The sequence below is a fragment of the Clarias gariepinus genome, chromosome 15 (genome assembly GCF_024256425.1).
Source record: "Clarias gariepinus isolate MV-2021 ecotype Netherlands chromosome 15, CGAR_prim_01v2, whole genome shotgun sequence".
In the NCBI taxonomy this organism is placed as follows: Eukaryota; Metazoa; Chordata; class Actinopteri; order Siluriformes; family Clariidae; genus Clarias; species Clarias gariepinus.
In genome coordinates, this window is record NC_071114.1 from 16,077,707 (window position 1) to 16,099,200 (window position 21,494).

The 21,494-nt window shown below is 36.1% G+C and overlaps 2 protein-coding genes across 3 annotated transcripts; one reads left to right on the top strand and one right to left on the bottom strand.

The window, feature by feature from the left end:
- Nucleotides 1–477: 477 nt before the first annotated feature.
- On the bottom strand, nt 478–4,036 carry ticam1 (TIR domain containing adaptor molecule 1). 2 transcript variants are annotated; one of them, XM_053512479.1, is made up of 2 exons: nt 3,852–4,036; nt 478–2,941 (listed from the first exon to the last, which is right to left on the bottom strand). In XM_053512479.1, exon 2 carries the CDS (start codon nt 2,814–2,816, stop codon nt 1,305–1,307), a length of 1,512 nt encoding a protein of 503 aa, XP_053368454.1. In that variant the 5' UTR covers nt 2,817–2,941; nt 3,852–4,036; the 3' UTR covers nt 478–1,304. The 2 variants fall into 2 exon arrangements, with proteins under 2 accessions (XP_053368454.1, XP_053368455.1); XM_053512480.1 differs by lacking the exon at nt 3,852–4,036 and adding an exon at nt 3,557–3,690.
- Nucleotides 4,037–9,698: 5,662 nt separating this feature from the next.
- On the top strand, nt 9,699–21,494 carry uhrf1 (ubiquitin-like with PHD and ring finger domains 1). Its single transcript, XM_053512435.1, has 17 exons — nt 9,699–9,852; nt 11,352–11,514; nt 12,009–12,260; nt 12,448–12,599; nt 12,947–13,162; nt 13,817–13,932; nt 14,066–14,252; nt 14,926–15,049; nt 16,727–16,834; nt 16,924–17,028; nt 17,531–17,637; nt 18,247–18,409; nt 18,869–19,006; nt 19,127–19,244; nt 19,697–19,854; nt 20,026–20,124; nt 20,315–21,494. Exons 2-17 carry the CDS (start codon nt 11,362–11,364, stop codon nt 20,462–20,464), a joined length of 2,346 nt encoding a protein of 781 aa, XP_053368410.1. The 5' UTR covers nt 9,699–9,852; nt 11,352–11,361; the 3' UTR covers nt 20,465–21,494.

A 21,494-nucleotide genomic window follows, 5' to 3' on the forward strand; every position in this document is an offset into this window, starting at 1 on the left:
ATGAATCAGTGTGTGTGTGTTTACAGAGAGGCTGTATATATTTATTTTTTCAAAATGTATATCGAAGTGTGCATCAGGCCATATCACACCACCATTTTTTTTTTTTTTTTTACTATTTTGCTGTAACACACATATACGTTAATTATGGTTCTATGGTGATTCCTTTCTACTGTATAGATATTTATACACTGCACTCATAAATGTACAGTATATTGTTGCCACAGCAAATATATTAACACTATATACTCACCCTTAATGCCCAATATTTGTTTTAAAAAAACAAGCTCACCAAGATAAATGTTAAGTCTAGAAAATGTAAGAAGACAATGGGTGGAAGTAATGTGACTCAACTGTTGAACTGGTTTAGCTGATAAAATCTATATGACAAAAAGTCTGTGTTTTCTCGATGAAAAAAAAACACTGATAATTTACACTGACAATTTCTCATAATCCACAATTTCTTTTATAACAGCCTTGACAAATTTAAGTAAGCATTTTATTAATATGCTGGATATCACAATCATGCCATAATACACAACTAACCCACAGAGTGTAAAATAATCAGATGTTCTATTGAGAAAACAAAATAATGTACAGAATAACTTACTGATATGGATAAATGCACCAGGTCTCATTTTTAATTCAAGTGACTGATATCTTATAAGCAATTTTCAACATCATAGTCTCGACCTTCTGCCACAAGTCACTTCACTTCTGTGATTTAATCTGCATATTATGCTGATGTTTTCTCATTTTTTGTTCTTGATCATCTCTTGCTCCAAGCCATCCAAAACCAAGCCCAAGAAGTCTCTGTTATGTACTGTATTTGTAGATACACGTTGACTTTGGGTTTAGAAAAACACCCTCTTTTAAAATAACAATATATTTTATATATAAAATACAAAAGAAAACAGAAGGGTCAAGCCCTGTTGTTCTTTTTTAAACAATTAACATTTTTTTCTCATGAGTAGAATAAAAGAAAAGGTGATGTGGAAAAGTCATACGACAAAAACCCAGCTAGCATAACAGTTTATAGTTCTTCTTAAAAAACAAACCACCAAATAGTTGTTAGATTGAGCTTTAGTCAGCAATGTTATGTCGTTCAAAAAATTGGCAGACATTAAAGGACAGATTTAATATGTATTCTGAAAAAGCCAACAGTAAAGTTACCATCTGATCATACCCTATGAGAAATAATGAACCTGGGTTCTTAAGTCACGTTAATCATTGGATAATCTAAAGAATCAGTTTTATAGTGATGTGAATTGCATTTTTTTTTTGTGGTGTATCGAGTGTTTCATTTTTTAGAAGTCATCTTCTTCTCCTGAGTCTACACCTTGTCCCACAGTCATGGTAGAGTTATTCCCAATCATGATGTATTTAGCATTTTCGATGTGGATGTTGGATGGTGGTTGTTGCCACATACTCCCACTGTTGTAGGAAGGCATTGGACTTGGATTTTGGGCAAGCATGGGACCTAACGATTGTGGTCTTCCAGAAAAAGGAGGAAGCAGTCGTTGCTGTTGCATATGCAGTTGCTTCTCTAACTCCTGGACCTTTGTAGACTCTCGAATAACATCACTATAATACTGTCTCTCCTCCTGAAGCCACTGCTGTCGTTCTCTTTGTTTCTTTACCGATTGTTCCATACTCCACGATAACTTCTGTTTCTGTATGTTTCTCGAGTCCAAGACCTTTTGAACCATTTTTTCAAAAATGTTTTTGTCCCTCGTTTCATCTAGTGGGTTTTTAGTTTTCAAAATGAAAGGCATTTGGTTACGAGTCAAACCATTGGCCCGGGGCAGCAGAGGGATAACAGTGTTGTATTTGTGTGGCTTTTCAATCGAGTTCATAAGTGCAGAATCTGCGCTTGTCTCATTTAGTCGAGTGTTAAAGTTTGTTGTGAGTAGCAGCATGACAAAGGCTGAGTTCTCAATAGCATCCTCCACACACCTAAAGGTGGACTGACCAGGCACTGCAAAGTCCTCAGAGAAAGTTGCTCCAATTGTTGAGGAGATCGACTCCAACCTGGACTTGAGTCTCACAGCTTCATCAGAGTCCTCCTGTGCATGCAGGATTACAAATGCATAAAACATGCCCTCCTCCTCTTGGCTGGCCTTCATTCCTGTACTATTGCCGTCATGCTTTCCAACGTCCTGAGTGCAAGTTGTTTTAGGTGACTGGTTTGTTGACATTGGTTGAGCTGATACCTTGCCATTATCACTAGAGCTGGACAAAAATGTCTTCTCTGGTCTGGATTCTATACTTGGACTCTTGGGTGTTACAATCTCAGAACTGCCATGCTTATCTAGACACTGCCTGACTTTTATTTCTGTTTGCTGCTCCTTTTCCTGAAGTGGCTTGGGATCTGAAGGTCTATATGACTTGGTTACTGAAGGAACTGATTTCTCACAGACCATGGGACTTGGGTGCTTGGCCTCATGGCTTTGACCATCTCTGCTCTCTGACGGTGTCTTTAGGGGCAGTGGTCTAGATGCTTTGTCACTGTTATTGGTTGTGGATAAACTGATTTCTAGACTGTAGGAACTGCAGGATGTGCAAGAAGTGGAGGTGGAGCGAAGAGAGGATGGGTAGCTATCACCTCGTTTAGGTGGTTCTTTCTGAGTGTTTAATACCTCAGAGGTTCCCCTGCTTGGCTGTAAGGAGGAACCCATTATTAGACATCCAGCACCTGTGTTCTCAGTGACTCTTAATCCTACAATCGATCTTTCTGGAAGGATATTTACCAAAGCGCTGGGTTTCGCACAGAGCTCTGTCAGCTTCTTTTCACCCACCAGTGCCGTCTCTTCTGCCATTGTATTCTTAGTGCAGTATGAATGTTGGCAAAACCACCACACCCAGCACAGATCATCATTCCTGCGACTCTAAAGGAGTACTGATCCAGCAGGGTGGTAACACTGATTCATCAATGTCCATATCTCTGCAAAAAGGAAACAGATCTATTTTATGTCTATTTGTTTCTTAACATGATCGCACTAAACAGTTTTTGAAAAAAAAAAAAAACATTTGTCAATACTAAGATAAAAAATTAAAGCTAAATAATTAGTTTGCCTAACAGTATCAGCTACATTTAAAATCAACCCACAGTGTCCAGCGTACAATTAAAAAAGCACACTAGAGGAAAAAGTGAACTTGATGTCCTTGACAAGGTTATGAAAAGCTAAATCCTCCATAGCTTATAAAAAAGTCTGGACCTTTTTTTAAAATAATTTAACATAATATCAATTATCAGTATCATAAAAAGGTGAAAATTACAAATGTTATACGTTCACGAAGATGTTCTAAATTACACACTTATTTTTTACTTGTTATTCTTTTCATGCATTTCTAAGTCTGGAAATGAGTGTTTTTGCATTATAATGGTCATGAATGTGAAAACTTTAATGTCTGACCAAAGAATAGTATATAGTTTCTATTTAAAATGTTTATTATTATTATTATCATCATTATTATTAGAGCAGTCTTTCTGTTTAGTCTTTAAAACTTCTTTCTACGCAGAAGTTTGCAATCTGTTGCTATTTTAAACGTGTAACACCTGCTTCTGTCTGGTTTTGAAGGTTTCGTTAAACTTCACTTTCACTCGAGCTGTTAAAAGGTTCTTGAATGTTTCTTTAAGATTTTGTTCGATTTATGAATTAAGGGTTCTCAGCTTCCTAGAGCTTAAATTAAATCAAATTTGAGTCATGAAGGAAATAAGCTGCTAAAATACGGTTTCGCTCTGACTCGGAATATGACACGCCAACACAAACACACACGCGACTCTGAACCCACTGAACAACTGACCATCAAGAAAACAACAAGAAACACTACTGTAAAATTGAAAAACATACCTCTAAGTCAGTAACGCTGCTTGCTGTTGGTTACTTCCGTAAAAAAAAAAAAACAACAGGAAGAGGAATTTGTTTGGGAATATCGTGACATCACTGGGTCAAAGATCAAATTCACGACGGCCCCCTATTTTACATAAGCGGAACTTGTAATATTTAATGGCTTCCACAAGATTTTAATAGTACTCGTGTATTACTGCGGTTAAACCGGACGCTATTCTTGAAAGCACGGTTAATCTAACCGCATGTAAAATGTAAGGGTTCGGCTTTTAGACACTTAGCGGTAAAGGCGAGCTTCCACGAGCTCCCACATAACCACAGAAAGTTTCTACAAAACCATCATTTACATCAATAAGTAGCAAACGCAGTACAACTGTTTACATTATTCATGTTTATACAAGCAAGCTAAACATTTTTACATTTAAAATGGGACATAAATTGTCAAATTCTTCTTCTTATTATTATTACTATTATTATCCTAATCATCAGATCCTGAATCAATTCAAATTACAGTATAGCTGGATTTTATTTTAACTTTACTGAGGAACTCTAAAACCAAAATATTATTAATAAAAAAAAAAATTATCTTACTACTGAAATTTCCAACTCAATCCTTAACAGCTGAGCATGCTCACTCACTCAGTGTCTATACCACTTTATCCTCTATTCCCTGGACAGGGTGCCAATCCCTCACAGGGCACACACACTCACTCACACACTGGGAATGCAAACTCCATGCACACAGGGCACTGATATTAAATAATTTTAATGTCAGTTTTTTAAATTAGATTATATTACCCATACTTTGAAGAAGAGCGCCTGTTTAAACCGCAAAGTGGAAAAAGGAAGAAAAATAGGGAAGGAAAACAGCTAATATTGTTTGTGTTTCGAATGCTAGAAATAATTTCAAATGTTCTTTACAACTCATAAATCTCATTAAATGTGCATAACTTACAGATGAAAATTAATATTATTTAAAAATATTAATTGCATGTGGTGAAAAAATATTTGCAAAACCTAAACTCATGTCAAATATGAGATGATATTATTACCCCTACATAGTCTTTAACATTGGCAAAGGAAATAAGGATTAGGTTATCCAATTTGTAATTCACTACTGGACAAAATGTGTCCCAAATATAAAAGAATAAAATGTTTACACATTGTCTTTAACATATTTAATCTCAAATAAACTTAAACATACTTGCTTTAAAGTGCTTCATCGATATTATCCAACAAAATACAATTTGCAATAAATAAATAAATTTAAAAAAGAATAATAATTTGACATTGATATGTCCTGCAGTGCCTGTGGTCTTGATGTTAAAACAGCTTTACACTTGTTTTGGTGCTTTCATTATACTGTAATGTTCTGAAAATAATTTGTCTACTACTTTCATTGCTTTACTCTTCCCTTCCCATTACTTTACACAGAAAAACACAGTTTTATATCATAAATCTTGTTGTCAGTTTAAGCAAAATTCCATATTCACAGAATACATTTTAAAGCAGAAAACCTTTATTTAACATCTTCTTCAAAGATAGCAACAATACACAGAAACTACAGTACTCTAAAACTGAACTATGTTATCGGCTGCCGAACCTCTTTTCAATTTATGTATATTTATTTTATTTAAATTTTACCCCATACTTTTGTATTTCTACACCCAAGGCCTGTGTCTATGTCTTTTATTGCTTTACAATTATCCAATACTGTACCTAAAATTCAGCCTGACCCTATGACCTCTAGATGGCGGCAAATTTCCAGTGATGATAGACTAGTTCTATATAAACACTTGACACAAACTTTAGTTTATTAGTCACTTGTGCACATCACAGAAGCAAATTTCTTATTCTTTTGAAAAAATTGCAAGTGCTTTTGTACTTTCATGCAAGTGATTATGCACACATCTGTCCAATGTACAATGTATTGCTTCTGTTGAATAGTCTCACCTTCCAAAAAAATAAAAATAAATAAATAAAATAGTCCACTGTATATGTCCTTACCTGTGGTCATTTTATCAAATAGGTTTTCTAGAAATGTCACCTATAAATGACTTCAGGAGTAGAGGGAAACGTTTAGAGCAAACCAACTCATGATCAACCATTTCAATAAAATATCCGGCTGTCATGTATGCAGTATGTGTGGATGTCTGCAAACAACATTCCAAAAGATACTTTCAGTGCTGTATTGTGATCAGGAAGATAATCAGTGGCTTAATAGACAGAAAAGTCAGAAGGTGCAGAATAACTGTCATGTAATTCCCTATACTGCACTGCATGTACTGATCTAATTAAGAATTGTGTAAGTTTTTTTAATTATTATTATTTATGCTGTAAAACTCTTCCTTTTTTTTCTCCCAAAAGCTAGCCAACTAGGTCCAGTCCTGCAGAAAAGCTACTGAAGTACAAATTGCTGTAAAGGTTAATTGCTCGTCATGATGGTGCTCTCACTCATCCTCTATGCCACTTATCCTGTAGGGTTGCAGGAGGCCTGGAGCCTTTCCGATGGAACTTGAGGAACTATGCATGGTCCACCCTGTGGTCAAGCTAGCACATACTCAAACATTTATTCAAACAATAGAGGCAATTTGAAGATGCCATTTAACCTAATCAGCATGTCCCTGGACTTAGAGAGGAAACCAGACTACCCAGAGGAAACCCACCAATCATAGGAAGGACTGCCCAATTCCAATCTCTTGCTATTAATCTTTCACATACTGTAATGTGTACCTTTATATTGATAAATGAACTATAGACCAAGCTTTGTGCATTTTCAATCATCATCAAATCTTAGCCATAGTTTTAATCAGAAAATATTTACAAAGTAGTCTATTACGTACACTGGTAAGATGACTAAACATTGTAAACCCCTTGACATTGATAAACAATGACACGAGGACTTGTCATTCTGATGGCCCTGACATGTTCACTGAAATAAATGTTTACTTTTGAGATATAGATTAAATATTTTGAGCTAGTTACAGGCTTTAAGAGAACCTTGGGTATTCATGTGGATGTTGCTTTGACAAATATCACCCACCTGAAAATTGCTGCAGACCAAGTAAACCCCTTCATGGAAAAGGTATTCCTTAATGGCAATTGTCTCTTGCAGCAGGATAATATGACCTGCCACACAGTAAACTAAGTTTAGAAATGGTTTGAGAAAAATAATAGAATTCAAGGTGTTGACTTGGCCCCTAAAGTCCCCATATCTGAATAACAGTCATTTTAATAAATAGATACATCATCATTTAACTTAACATTTGTTAGATACACTGAAGTCAATCTATGTACCTGATAATTGTATGTAACCGATAAAAAAGCCAAACAGCTGCATCTGGCAATAACAGGTCTATAACTTTTCAAACTTCACTCATTCTCTATACCCCTTATCCTGCACAGCATTGCTTTTCAACTCCAGTCCTATAGGGTCAGTGTCCAGTACAGAGTGTAATTATTACCAACTATACTTTTCTGTACATATTTCATTGCTTAAGGGTGCTATTACAATCTAGACCACTATTGCAGTTTAGCCCAGACATCCTGCTGCACTTGTGTATGTAGAGATGTCCCTCAATCAGGAAATGCAATGTAATAAGTAAAGAACAATATGCATAATCATTTTAACAACAATTACTTGTTTTGCTAGATTGATAGTATAAAACAAACATTCCCAATCATAACAAAGTAATGTAACAATATGTATAAACAATATGTATATTATATGATACAAAGTGCACTAAAGGTTCATTGTGTATGATTTAGTGGTATCTAGTTGTTAGGTTGGTGAATCAACTGAATGCATGCAAGTCTCACTCTGGACCCAGTGTTTTGGATTGTGCACTACTGTAGAAACATGGCAGTGCAACATGTTGGACTCTGTAGAGCAGGAACATATAAATGTTAAAGTACATTTCAAAAGTTAATTGCATGCAAAATTTTGGAATGTTGCAGTTGAAGTGTAATTTGATCACTGTTCTTCAAAGTCTATAATATACTCTTATAATTTCTGTAAAGTATGAGATAAAAAGAGGTAACTAATCTTGTTGTCTTCTACATTAACTGCATCTATAACTGGAGAAAAGGCAAAATGTAGTTTTATTAATAAATGACGATAGATAGATAGATAGATAGATAGATAGATAGATAGATAGATAGATAGATAGATTTAATTCCAAAGGGAAATTGTAACATTGACAGTACACAGATTATACAACAACCTACAAGCAACAAGATGAAGAAGAATATTAAGGCTAGACAAAAAAAAAAGAAATACAAATCAGACAATTCATACATAAAAAAAAAATAAATAAACAGTGTTTACAATAATGCAGTCAGGTGAGGATCTGAAATATCCTGCACAGTAAGGTTCATTAATTAGGTAAAAACTTTTGTAAAATTATAAGAGTATACTGTTTCTATGTACATGTGCACAATGATTGTACAGTATGTACAGGTGGGAACTTCATTAACTGTACATAAGGTACACCAGCAAGTTGTAATATTAATAAAAGAGAGAATGAAAGGACATCATTATAGGAGGAAAATTGCTGTGGTACAAAATAAATTAAACAATTCAGGTTTTGCTGATATATAAAATAATTAACTTAGCATCACATCCTCTATTATTTAAAAATAACAGCCTGATATTTTTTTTATTCCTTACACATATTTATAGTGGCACCGTGGCTCAATGGCTAGCACTGTCATTTTGCACGTCCAGGGTCGAAGGTTCGATTCCCCCCTGAGGGACTGTGCGCACGGTGTTGTTTCCATGTTCTTTTTGTGCTTAGTGGGTTTCTTACGAGTACTTTGGTTTCCCTTCTCAGTCAAAGACATTGAGATTAGGCTAACTGGTGTTCCCAAATTGCCAACGTGTGTAAATGTTGACTGGAGGGCCTAACACAGTTGTAAAATGGGTATAAATACAATCAGTCACCTTTGGCCTTGTTGGTCCTTAAGTTGGACTACAGAGATTCCTAGCTGGATGATACACATACACATATTTATATGCTGCATACTCTTATTGCTTAAGATCAAAATAGTGAACTTCAAAGAAAAATAAAAAACTATCAGTATTTTTAACATCAAGAAGTTTTAGTTACGCTAGTAGCTAGTAGTTGATTAAGTAGAATAGTGCGTTACTACAATCATGACTTTAGTTCCCACTCAACTGTGAAAAGGTTAGGTTATGTGTATACAGGCAAAAAAAAGAAAGTAAACATACTGATTGAAAAACATGGAACACAACTACTTTCGCCATCTTGATGATATTTATAACATTCTCACATTCTCCCGCCAATCAACACAAAGAACAAACACGCCAGTACGCGTTAGGATTGGCCAGTAGGTTGTACTCACGCGCAGGACCTCGATTGGACCAGTGAAGCCTCGAGTATGTCCCACGGACCAATCCTAGCGCAGGAGGCGGGATTTGGCCGAATCTGCTTCTCTCAGTTTAGTGGCGATGGGGTGCTTATTAGTATTCCAGAAATTTAATGTTTAAAAAAAATGGTTTAAGATAAGTTAAATGCTTTACCATATATATTTGACAACATATCATACAGTGTCTCTTTCTCTGTCCAATGTGATAAAATTACAAAACCCTACAATGTTTTTAAAGACCATAACGACGTTTGTGTCCATAAAAGGTCGTTATATTACCATAATCTCGCGATACATAACCTAACGTAGGCACGTGCTGCCGCGAGAGCTTGATTTCGCGCGCTGAGCCTAAAGCTCCGGTCAGAGAAGAGATTGACGGCTGTGTAAGCCAATCTGCGCACGAATTCCGTCCAACAAGAGCCAATAGAATTGCAACATCGCCTGCCGCAGGAGGGGAAAACACGTTGTTGGAGCGATTTTTATTGAATTGCCGCTGTACGAGGTTTTATGTAGTGCAGGGTTTAAGAGTCTAAAGAGTTTTAATATTCCAGTCTGACGCGTGTTTACTGAATTATAACTAGTTGCTTTCTTGTTTCGGGTGGACGTCAAGACAGAGGTAACCGTGAACATCAAATTTTAGTGGTTTTTTTTAGTTAAAAGGTTTGCATTGTAACTTTCATTCTTGCCTCAATTGTTGAAAATATAATTAACAGTTAAATCATACTTAAAGATGGACTTGAGAATGAGAGAACTTTGTGCTGTAGTCTCATTTGGGTTGGTTAAGTTTCTTTTAAAAGTATTTTTTCCCCTATTGTATCGTTACTAAGCTGAACTTGAGACTCCTGCAAACTGAATTTGAGTAAGAGGTTAAATGTAATGTTAGCTTTTTTAAATAGTAAATAAAGCTACAACTTAATTGCGTTTTTTAAGGTTTAATCTAATTATTGTCTAATTGTGAATATATCCAGGATTAGTAATTGGGGTTAAATGTCGGTTAGTTCGGTTAACGCCAGTGTATTACATTAGGGTGATTAAATTTAACTAACATTGTTTTCCTCGTGTTGTTTAAACTAAAACTTTTTTTTTTAACTCAGAACTTTACTGTAATTAATATTTCCGCATACAGCTCAACTTAGCATGGCTAAAGCATTAAGGTTGAACAATGACTAAACCAACAAAGGACGTTTTGAACAAAATTTTGTAGATCAGAAAAACATTTCTCTAAGCACTTAGTAACCGTGATAAATGTGAATTACGACGTTTATAATTTATGAATGGTATTTTGTTTCACTATTACTAATAACCCGCGTTACACTAGCAGGCTTAATTTTGGAGGTTGTGCCAGCCCGGGAGTGTTTATATCTGTCGTACAACAACTAGACAGCAGGGGGCGGCTAAGTGCACTTCCGCCCGAATAAACGGATGGAGTTGAGTGTCTCTACACTTACAGACAAAAAAAAAAACTCAACTCTACACTTGCAATATCATTATTTCCAGTGATTGTGCTGATCTATTGGTTAAGGGTGTATTTTCATTAAACCCGTGAGAAGTTTGTTGTTTCTTTGACATCATAGGGTACCATATTATTATTAGAAGTAAACCCTTACTGTTATTTATTTGTCGCTCCAAAAACAAAAGAACAACCAGTCCTTTTTACCCTTGTTAGACATCAGAGTAACTACACAAAACATTATAAAGCAACTTACTACATGTCAAATGTGCTGGCATCAACACCAATACTAGCATGAAAAGCATTTTTTTATTTGTGTGCTCTTCTGTTTGAGCGGAGTGTAAAATGAGGAAAGGACAGATTATGGGACTAAATAATAACTAAGAGCCGAGTCCCACAGACGCCATGATCAGTAGGCAGGGGAATGGAATTGTGGGTAATGTAGGATGCCATAATCAGTGTGAAACTTAAGAGATTATGTTCAATCTTGGACACCACAGAAAATCATAAAAAGATTAGAGTGCAAGTCATCAGGGTGGATTCTTCTTTAGCCAAAATTTCACTTTTGACCCATCGAGCTTTTCAGGTTTATTTCTCCTTCAATGTAAAGTGCAGTTGAATTATTTATTTATTTTTAAATCTTTGTTTGATTTTTGTTGTCTTAGGGCTGCTGCAATGTGGATCCAGGTGCGCACTATGGATGGTAAGGAGACCCATCGGGTTGACTCCCTGTCCAAACTCACTAAAGTGGATGAACTGAGGTTGCGAATTATGGAGCTTTTCAACATTGAGCCTGAGAGACAGAGGCTCTTTTACAGAGGCAAACAGGTCAGATAAAAATAAATATAACATGATGGGAAAATATGTGAAAAGTATTTATGGACTCATTTAAATGTTATGGACATTAAAATGTCAGATGAGGTGGATAACTGGTGCTTTTACTTTTGTCATATTTGTATGATGTATCTTTTATCTTTATGTATAAATTTTTTTTAAAGCCTTTTAATGTTTTAGTATTTTTAGGGTGTTGTTGAAAATAAGTGATTTCAGCTTGTGTATAAAATTGCACTTATGATTTAAGGCTGAGTAATTTTTGTTAGTCTACTTGCATAAGTTCACTTAACCACTCGCTCTTGTATGGAACAAAAAACTTTTTCATTAAAAAAAAAAAAAAAAAAAATTTATGTGTCCTCCAAAAGAATTAACTTGTTTCTCAAGGGTAATGGATGCAGATATATGAAGTAATTATGATCTGATTTTTGTACGGTTGTCATTTGGTAAAAAGCAAATGTTTAGACACTTCAGTTTAAATTGTGTTACAGATGGAAGATGGCCACACTATTTTTGACTACAATGTGGGCCTGAATGACATTGTTCAGCTACTCGTGAGACAGGCACTTCCTGCAGTCTCATTGCCCAAAGACAAGGAGGCCGAGCTCTCAGACTCCGATTCTGGCTGCGGTTCAGGTCAGAGTGAGTCGGATAAGAGCTCCACTCATGGAGAATGTGAGGGTCAGAATGCTGGAACCTCAGCCCAGAGTGACCTCATCGACCCGGGCTTTGGGCTCTATAAGGTAAAGTTGTGCTAGGAACCTTATTTCACTCCTTCCATCTTAGGTAGAAAACATCTTATCATAAACAGATTTTTTTTTTGTATTATACATTATATTTCCACTGTTCTTTCAGTGCATATTCTTATTAATTATGATTTATTAATTGTTAATTACAAAATATAAATTATGGCATATTGATGTTCTGCAGATAAACGAGCTTGTGGATGCCAGAGACCTGAATATGGGTGCTTGGTTTGAGGCTCAGATTGTAAACGTGACAAAGACTCCTAAATCTGCAGAAAATGAAAGTATGGAAACAGATGGAGAGGATGAAATTCGGTACCACATCAAATACGAAGAGTGAGCTTATTTTCCACACATTTTTACCTCACTGTGGGATGATATTGCCAAGAGGGGAATATATTCAAGTAAAATTTTTACTGACAGATTTGAAGAATTCACAAATAAAATGGCAGTAGAAAGTGCATATTAAAATCACTGGGAAAAATTTAGAGTGAAGTTTTAAAAATAATACTGGGTGGAAATTGGCACTACATGTAAGACAGAAAAGAGATGATTAAAAGATTTAAAAACTTTGTGTATGGGATTGTAAATAATGTTATCTATTAGTTTTTAATGCAAGTCTCCTTATTTTTGTCCTCCTTGTTGTATTGAGCACATACAAACTACATTTGCATGTCCTGCAGTTACCCAGAGAATGGAGTTGTACAGCTCCAGGGAAAGGATGTGCGCCCACGTGCCCGCACTGTCTACCAGTGGCACCAGCTTGAGGAGGGCATGGTGGTTATGGTAAACTACAACCCTGATGAGCCGAAAGAGCGTGGCTACTGGTACGACGCTCAGATTCAGAGGAAGAGGGAGACGCGCACCCAGCGGGAGATTTTTGGCAAAATACTGCTCGGGTAGGTGGAGCTGTGATATCAAATGCCAATGTCATTTGATAAAGGATTTTTAACCTTGCAGTGGAAACGTAATGCTCTTAGTGCTGCAACACTGTTAGGCCTGATTTATCTGTCGATTACTGAAACAATTAATTGGATTACGATGATCACAATTAATTAATAACTTTTTTTTTTTTAGCTCTCAGCTTTTTAATTTAACTTAAGGTTGATTTGTGTATGTGGTAACTAACAATCAAGATGATAAAAATGAAAACTTCATTAAAATGTCTATTCAAGATGCCAGATGGTAATTATAGGAATTCAATTGAAATGTTAAGAAAACAACTTTTTGACAGTTGATTTTCTGCCTGATTTTAATGTCTTTTGCTCAATTTAAGAGTGAAATGTTCCCATACTCAGATTTTTGTTTTGGTATTTCCTATTACCCACTTCACTCCAGTAAGCCTAACACCTATATATCAGAGTGTTCACAGTTTGCACAAGTATTCTTTTATTACTGATTTTAGTAGATGATGACAATTAATTGTTGTACCCCTAAACGCAGTGCATATTCATGCTAACAGTACTGCTTTTGTGTTTACATGTGGGTGTATATAGAAACACAACTATACAGTGATTCCATTTTAAAATTGCAACTTGGTGGTTGTTTCACAGGGATGCTGGTGACTCTTTGACTGATTGCCGGATCTTGTTTGTAAGTGAAATCTACAAAATTGAAGAAGCTGGAAGCTCTGAGGGACCTGGAGCCACCTCTGACAGCCCTCTGAAGAGTAAGTTGCTTATTTTTCAGTATTCATTACTTGCCTTAATACGTTGCTTAAATGTCAAATGATATTAAAGTGTATGGCTTTTTTTTCAAGTCAAATCAACATGTATGTGAATGATGTTTTTGTTCATGTTTAGGGTCCAATGGGCCAGAGTGTAAACACTGTAAGGACGACCCCAAGAAAAACTGTCGTTGGTGTAACTGCCGTGTGTGTGGGGTGAAGCAGGACCCGGACAAGCAACTGCTGTGTGATGAGTGTGACATGGCCTTCCACACGTACTGTCTCAACCCGCCCCTAACCAACATCCCAACTGATGAGGACTGGTGAGGAGCTTCAGAACAGTATCTCTAATAATTGAATACATGAAGCTGAATTAATTTCCAGGGGCACAGTAACAAAGTATTTAGCTTTATTTATGGTCTACAGGGAGAGGTCTATATTCTCCCTGTGCTTGGAGGCGTTCCTCCCATAGTCCAAATATGTGAAGATTAGACTAATTGGTGTTTCCAAATTACTTGTGTGCTGGAGATGGACTGGCACCCTATCCAAGGTGTACCCTACCTCGTGGCCATAAGTGGCATAAAGAATGAGTGAGAGGAAAAGAAGGAATCAAGTTACGTTAACTATGGGGGGCCTGTCTGTGAAATATAGGTCAGATTTAATTTACTGGTATCCTAATGGGCTGCAACACTGTTAGGCCTGATTTATCTGTTGATTACTGAAACGATTAATCGGATTACAATGATTACAATTACTCAATAGCTCTTATTTAGGTTGATTTGTGTATTTGGTAACTAACAATCTAGATGATAAAGATGAAAACTTCATTAAAATGTCTCTTTATTTTCTGATTAAACAAAATCTAAAACCACTAAAAAGGGAAGTAGCAATAGTAACTATAACTATTAATAAAAGCTTAAAGATGCCAGATGGTAATTATAGGAGTTTAATTGAAATGTTAAGAAATCTGAAAGGGTTCTCCCCCCTCTCTTGTAGGTATTGCCCTGAGTGTCGGAATGACGCGAGTGAGGTTGTTCTGGCTGGAGAGAAACTAAAAGAAAGCAAGAAGAAAGCAAAGATGGCATCTGCCAGCTCGTCCAGTCAGAGAGACTGGGGCAAAGTATGTGTTCATTCTTTATCATGTTGCATCTCCTAGTGTGAGGTGTGCATCTTTTCTGTTGGTTAAGTGTCCTTTTTTTTTTTTTTTTTTTTTTTTGTTACCCTCACCAAGTCCTGGTAAAGTCAATTCTTTCAAAAAGTAAACCACCATTTAGAAACCTAATAAAGAACACCCTAACAAATTAGTAACATGTAGAAGCACCTTAAGGATCGATAACTAACTTGAATTGCACAACAGTTCCAACCGAGTAAGCTGATTGGACTGGAAGTATTCCATGAATGGCGATAACTGGGCCTCTGTATATGTATTACTGTTTCCAGTTCCACCAGCTGCGGAAGGATGTGTATTGGCGTAACAGCTTAAGGTGCTGGACAGTTGGCCCCTCAGTTGTCTTTAGAATATTGTAGTATAAAGTGGTTTTTGTTGTTGTCCAGGTGACTAAGTTTTCCTGGTCTTGTGGCTGCAAAACAAGTAAAAATAATCTACAAACAATAATAGATAATATTAAACATCTTCACCACCATGCTTGACAGTTGTTGTGAGGTGTCTGTGCTAATATACTGTTTGTTTATTCCCAAACATGATGATCTGCATGGTGACCAATCATCTACCTTCGTCTAAGTTGTAAGGATAATGTAATTTAAATTTTTGTGGTTTGTTTACAATTTTGCAAACCTAACTTGGACCCGCCATACTTTTTGTTTTTCTTATTGTGCTGTTATGAGCGTTAATGTTTAATGGGGTCTTTACAGAAGTGATGTAACTTTGAGGTTTTTCTACATATTTGGGCATTAAACTGCTTGCTCTTGGACTGAAATCCTGGTACATCCAAACCTAGGGAAATTAGCAACTGTTTTAAAAAGTCTCCATTTGTAAGCAGTCTCTTCAATTTAGAATGGTTATTTTTGAATTGCGTGGAAATTACCCCTCCCTGATTTATGAGCAGCACTGGTGGATGTTGTTGTGATGTCAACACACACCTGAGTGCTCCTGAAAACTAACCTGCCAGAAGTTCTGCTTTTGTATAGGTTGTCACCTCCTTGATTATTTACAAATCTTTTGCAGTTAATTTGCCACAGTTGGCTGCTAAATGTTAGAGTGCTAATCTCTAAGTATTTGAGGGTAGGAAGCCTGTGATATTCTGGCTTCTGAATCTTGTCTTGCTTCCAAATTACTACACATGTCCTAAAAAACATTTGAAATATTCAAACCAGCTTTTCTGGCACCACCATGCAGTTTGTCACATATTAATGTCGGATCATGTGTTTTTTTTTTTTTTTTTTTTTTTTTTTTTTTTGCAATGTGCACATTGCAAGTTTATAAAAGATATGAGTTGGCTGTTAATATTGACCTAACAGCAATATAAAGGACATTAATATAGTTAAACTGATCATTCAGGTTGCTGCTTGGAAATTCATTAGCACCTTTTTGACCAATTAGAATTGCTGGTTTTAAAAGCAGTGTGTTACAAATATTCTTCAAATAACTTCTAATTCCTGGTGATCTTATTTGTGTATGGGATCATGATGGTTCAAGCTATTCTGCTTGTTGTGTGACAATGTCTTTTTGCTGTGGTTAAACTGAATTTGGTTTATGTATTTAATTCTGGAATACTTTAATTATTGTACCATGCTGAGTCTGATCTTATTTTCTTATTTTTTATTTTTTTGATTACAGGGTATGGCTTGTGTGGGCCGCACTAAACAGTGTACTATCGTTCCTTCTAACCACTACGGGCCAGTGCCGGGAGTCCCTGTGGGTACTCTGTGGAAGTTTAGAGTGCAGGTGAGCTGGCTGTTTAACAAGCAATCTAATACTTTTCTTTAAATCTGTTTCTTAATACAAGTGTCCAAAATGTGCTTCCTGCACACCAGGTCAGTGAGTCTGGAGTCCACAGGCCTCATGTTGCAGGGATCCATGGCCGAAGCAATGATGGTGCTTATTCTCTGGTGTTGGCTGGAGGCTATGAGGATGATGTGGTATGTTGGGTTTGTTTGGTGTTAATAAAACTGATGTGGATATAGTTGTTCTTAGTCTAATCAACTTTTTGTCCTGAGAGAACCATTTTCGTGGGGCATTATAACGTTTAAAGTTAACAGAGCATATTAAAAAAAGGTTAAAGAATGATTAAATCTTGGTACTAAAACCAGGATTATTTATTGCAATATTATTGGAATAATTATATGGAATAATTATATGGAATTCAAATACCACATTTGCACCTAATCTAACTTTCAATACTTCCTTAGAAATTATAACTGCTATTCTGATTTAAGGTGGCCAAAAGTTCTTAAATTTTAATAGTGAGAAACCAAATATTTCTAGATTTATGAATGGCACACTTGTGGTAATGCCCTTCATCCAACACTCGGCATTAAGTAAAACTCCTAATAATATTTTTTTTTTACAAGAATCATAATTAAAGTTATGCTTTAAGTGTTCAACAGGGACTCTAACTCTGTTTAATGCTGTTTTGTTTAGGATGATGGTAATGAGTTTACATATACGGGTTCTGGTGGTAGAGATCTCTCTGGTAACAAGCGAACTGCTGAACAATCCTGTGATCAGAAACTTACCAATATGAACAGGTTAGTATGGGCTATAATGAACAAGTACATGATGCATTGATGTACTGTATTCTTTTTTTTTTTATTTATTGATGTTAGCAATTAATGTTTCTATAACTTTACGGTGCAGGTACAGTCTCTTAGTCACTATTTCCACCAGCCGTAGCTGTGTTCTGTTCTGGTTGCAACATGGTTGCCAGAGAGAAGAATTGGCATTCTAGTCAATGCTGTTGATTTTACCAGGTGTGCTTGCAACATGTTTCAGAAGCATCCCAGAAACACTGATCTGCTCAGGATACTTGCATAACTTATTTTTGACACAACTGTTACTGTTTGCTTCTGAATGCATTTTTTACTACATGAATATTAGATCAAAGTCAGGTTAAGCTGGTGTGCTTCTGAAACTGGGGTATAAAGTGTAGGACAAAACAAACTAGTTGCAAACATCATGGATATATTCCTGGTGGTGATCTTGCATTTCTGCCTTTTTATATGAAATTCTCAAAACATTTTGTATTTAAACCAGAGTAAAAGACATGTTAAAAATGCAAAATTATTTAAAAGTCTGTAAAATTATTGATATGCTCCACCCAGATTATCTTATGGTTTTTTACATGTTTAATGTCACAGGGCCCTGGCTCTAAACTGTAATGCACCAGTGAATGAGAAGGATGGTGCAGAGGCAAAGGACTGGAAGGCAGGGAAGCCTGTGAGAGTGGTTCGCAGTTCTAAAGGCCGCAAACACAGCAAGTACTCTCCAGAAGATGGGAACAGATACGATGGCATTTACAAGGTAGGTGTGATTTCCATGCCTAGTAAACACACTGAAATTTAATATGTTTTAATAGTTGATAGTACACTATCAAAGAGGGACATAAACCAGTATGTAAAGACAGTTGTTTGAGTATTTTGACAAATGTATGATGCCTGTTTCAGGAACAAAGTATTCTTATTGTGCTTCAGAATGTTACATGGATAGCATTATATATTCAGTTATGAATTTTCATATGTTAAACACATTAACCCATTAAATAAATTTTGAAAAATATAAATTATACCCTTTATTGCCTGTCCATAAATTGTGTATCTAAAATAAGTGCACGTTTAAAAGTTGTTTTTAATTAAGGAAGGCAGAAATTATTGTGATTAAAACACCATTAGCATCTTTTCTAGGGCTCTACGATAAACTGGATGGGGGGTGTATATTGTCTATTTGTTTATTTGCTTGTTTGTTTATTTATTTGATTGCCAGGTGGTCAAGTATTGGCCAGAGAAGGGCAAGTCAGGCTTCCTAGTATGGAGATACCTGCTTAAAAGGAATGATGATGAACCAGCCCCGTGGACCCGAGATGGCAAAGAACGCATTAAAAAGCTTGGCCTGACCATGCAGGTAATTAAGCTGTAGCTGGACATATCTTACAGGAAGTACAGTTATAACACAAGACAGGAAGTACAGCTATAACACAAACGGTTGCATGTTGTTAACGGCATGCTTGGCTATGCTCTGCAGTATCCTGAAGGTTATCTGGAAGCAGTGGCAGCAAAAGAGAAGGAAAAGGAGAATAAGAACGAGGATGAGGTGACTGAAACGCCTACCAAGGGCAAGAGGAAGCGGAAATCTCAGGCAGGCAAGTGAAGCTTCCTTAATAACGGACACTTTTTGAGCTATCAAAAAAAAGGAACTACAGCACCACAGCAGGTGGTGGTTTTTTTTTTTTTTTTTTTTTTGTAACCTGCATGCTTGAGATATATAATTTAGAAAATTCAGTGCTGTTTCAGTCGGTTTTTAATTGGTGCTTCAAGGCATTTATTTGTAAGAGAATAAAGTACAAGTTGTGTGAAATATAAACCAACCTATTAATTAATTTAACTAAGCTTCTTATTTACTCAATTTCAGTTGTCGGTAAATCCTAAACCATAGAGAGAAATTAAATTAAACTTTATGATTTTTTTAAATTGAATTAAAAACTCAGTATCCGCACCTCAACGAAAGCAAACAAAAATAAATCCAAATTTGCTGTTGCTTTTCACTCACATTGTCTAAAGTACAGTGACAGTCTTTACTGTCTTTTTGAATTAGTTGAGGATGAGGAGAAAACCTCCCCCTCTAAGAGGACACCCAAGAAGGTCAAAGTGGAAGCCTACAAGTTGACCAAGGAGCAGAAGGCGCTAATCAAGGAAGACGAGCTCAACAAGAAACTCTGGGACGAGGCCATGGAGTCTTTAAACCTAGGCCCAGTATGTACAATGTTTATATTTTGATAACACTTTACGCTATGCAATTTTGGCATTTATCTCTGCATCTTTTGTATTTTCCATCTCCTTTCTGTCCTTCTGGATGTTGTTGTTGACTTTTTTTTTTTTTTTTTTTTAATCCCAGTTTACTAACCAACCATTTTGTTTTTGCAGAGATTCATAAACAAAGTGGAGGAAGTTTTCCTGTGTATCTGCTGCCAAGAAGTTGTTTATCAGCCCATTACCACAGAGTGTCAGCATAATGTCTGCAGGGTAAGATGGGTTCCCATTACTGAAAAAGCATTTTTTTAAAGAAATTTTCTTTTATAATATGTCTAAAACTTCAGATTGGAATCAAACTAGCCTTCTCTCCACGAGTGCATTAGATCATGTAGTAATGACCAGCAAATTGTCAGTTTGTTATAGTTCTGTTTTGTTTGTTCCTTTTTTTTTTTTTTTAAAGGAATGTCTCCAGCGGTCCTTTAAAGCGGAAGTATACACCTGCCCTGCTTGTCGTCATGATCTAGGCAAGAACAACCAGATGACCGTGAACAAAGCTCTACAAGCCATCTTGACCCAGTTGTTCCCTGGCTACAGCAGCGGCCGATTATGACCATCTGGGTTATGACTAAACATGCTGATGAACTAGCAAGGGCAGTGCTGCACATCGAGACTGAATTAAACACCATGATACATGTCAATTTTAAAATTATTGAACAAGGCGCAGGCTCATCAGGGTTTAGGGTAACCCGCACCCTGTTACATTAGTTTGGTCCGATTTTTAGCAGGGCTGTACGTCGTAACCTGCTCTCTTATTTAGCTCATCAGGTAGATCTTCCCCTTCCAATACACAGCTTGTATTAACAGACCTCTTCTATCCTTGTAGAGATGTTTTTAGGTGTAGGAGCTTCCTGTTCTGAAATGTAATTCCTGAATTACTCTGCACCAGCACATCTATTTTTTTTTTATTATTATTTTTTTTTTCTTCCGCTACGCACAACTGCACTATTTGCTTCTAGCAAAATCCTTAATTTTTTTTTTGGGGCCAGGGATAAGTGGACATATTTTGATAGCAGGTATGTAGGCATGCACTGGCATTGGGATCCTTTTGAAACATTTGATTCAGATCAGATTTTTGTGCAACAGCCGTGTATTTTGATGCCCTCTAGAACGTATTCATTCATGGGTGATTTAACGAAAAGCTAATCAGTTCTATTATATATATATATAAAAAAAAAAAATCATATGCGTAAAATGAGCTTGTTATCCCTTAACTTTGTCTTGGCTTTGCTTTTTAACTACTGTATGTGCTTAGAATTCCTTTTGCTTTTGTGTTATTCCCGTTATGCAATGTGGTTTTCCCTTGTTCTCCACACAATTGACTTCAGAAGAAAACCGACAGATTGTTGATTCTCCGGACTAATGATTACCAAGTGCACCTCCTCTTCAGTGAATATTTAAGGACATATCTAAAAATTCTTTTTTTGACTGCATTGACTGGAAATGTATATTCTGAAATTGAAATTGTATATTTTTAGCACTTGTATTTAGCTATTTTTATGTAGTTTTAGTTGCTGTTTTTTCATGCACTGTGTTGAGTGCGATATTTTTCAATAAACCTTATTCCTTTTATATGGAACAAA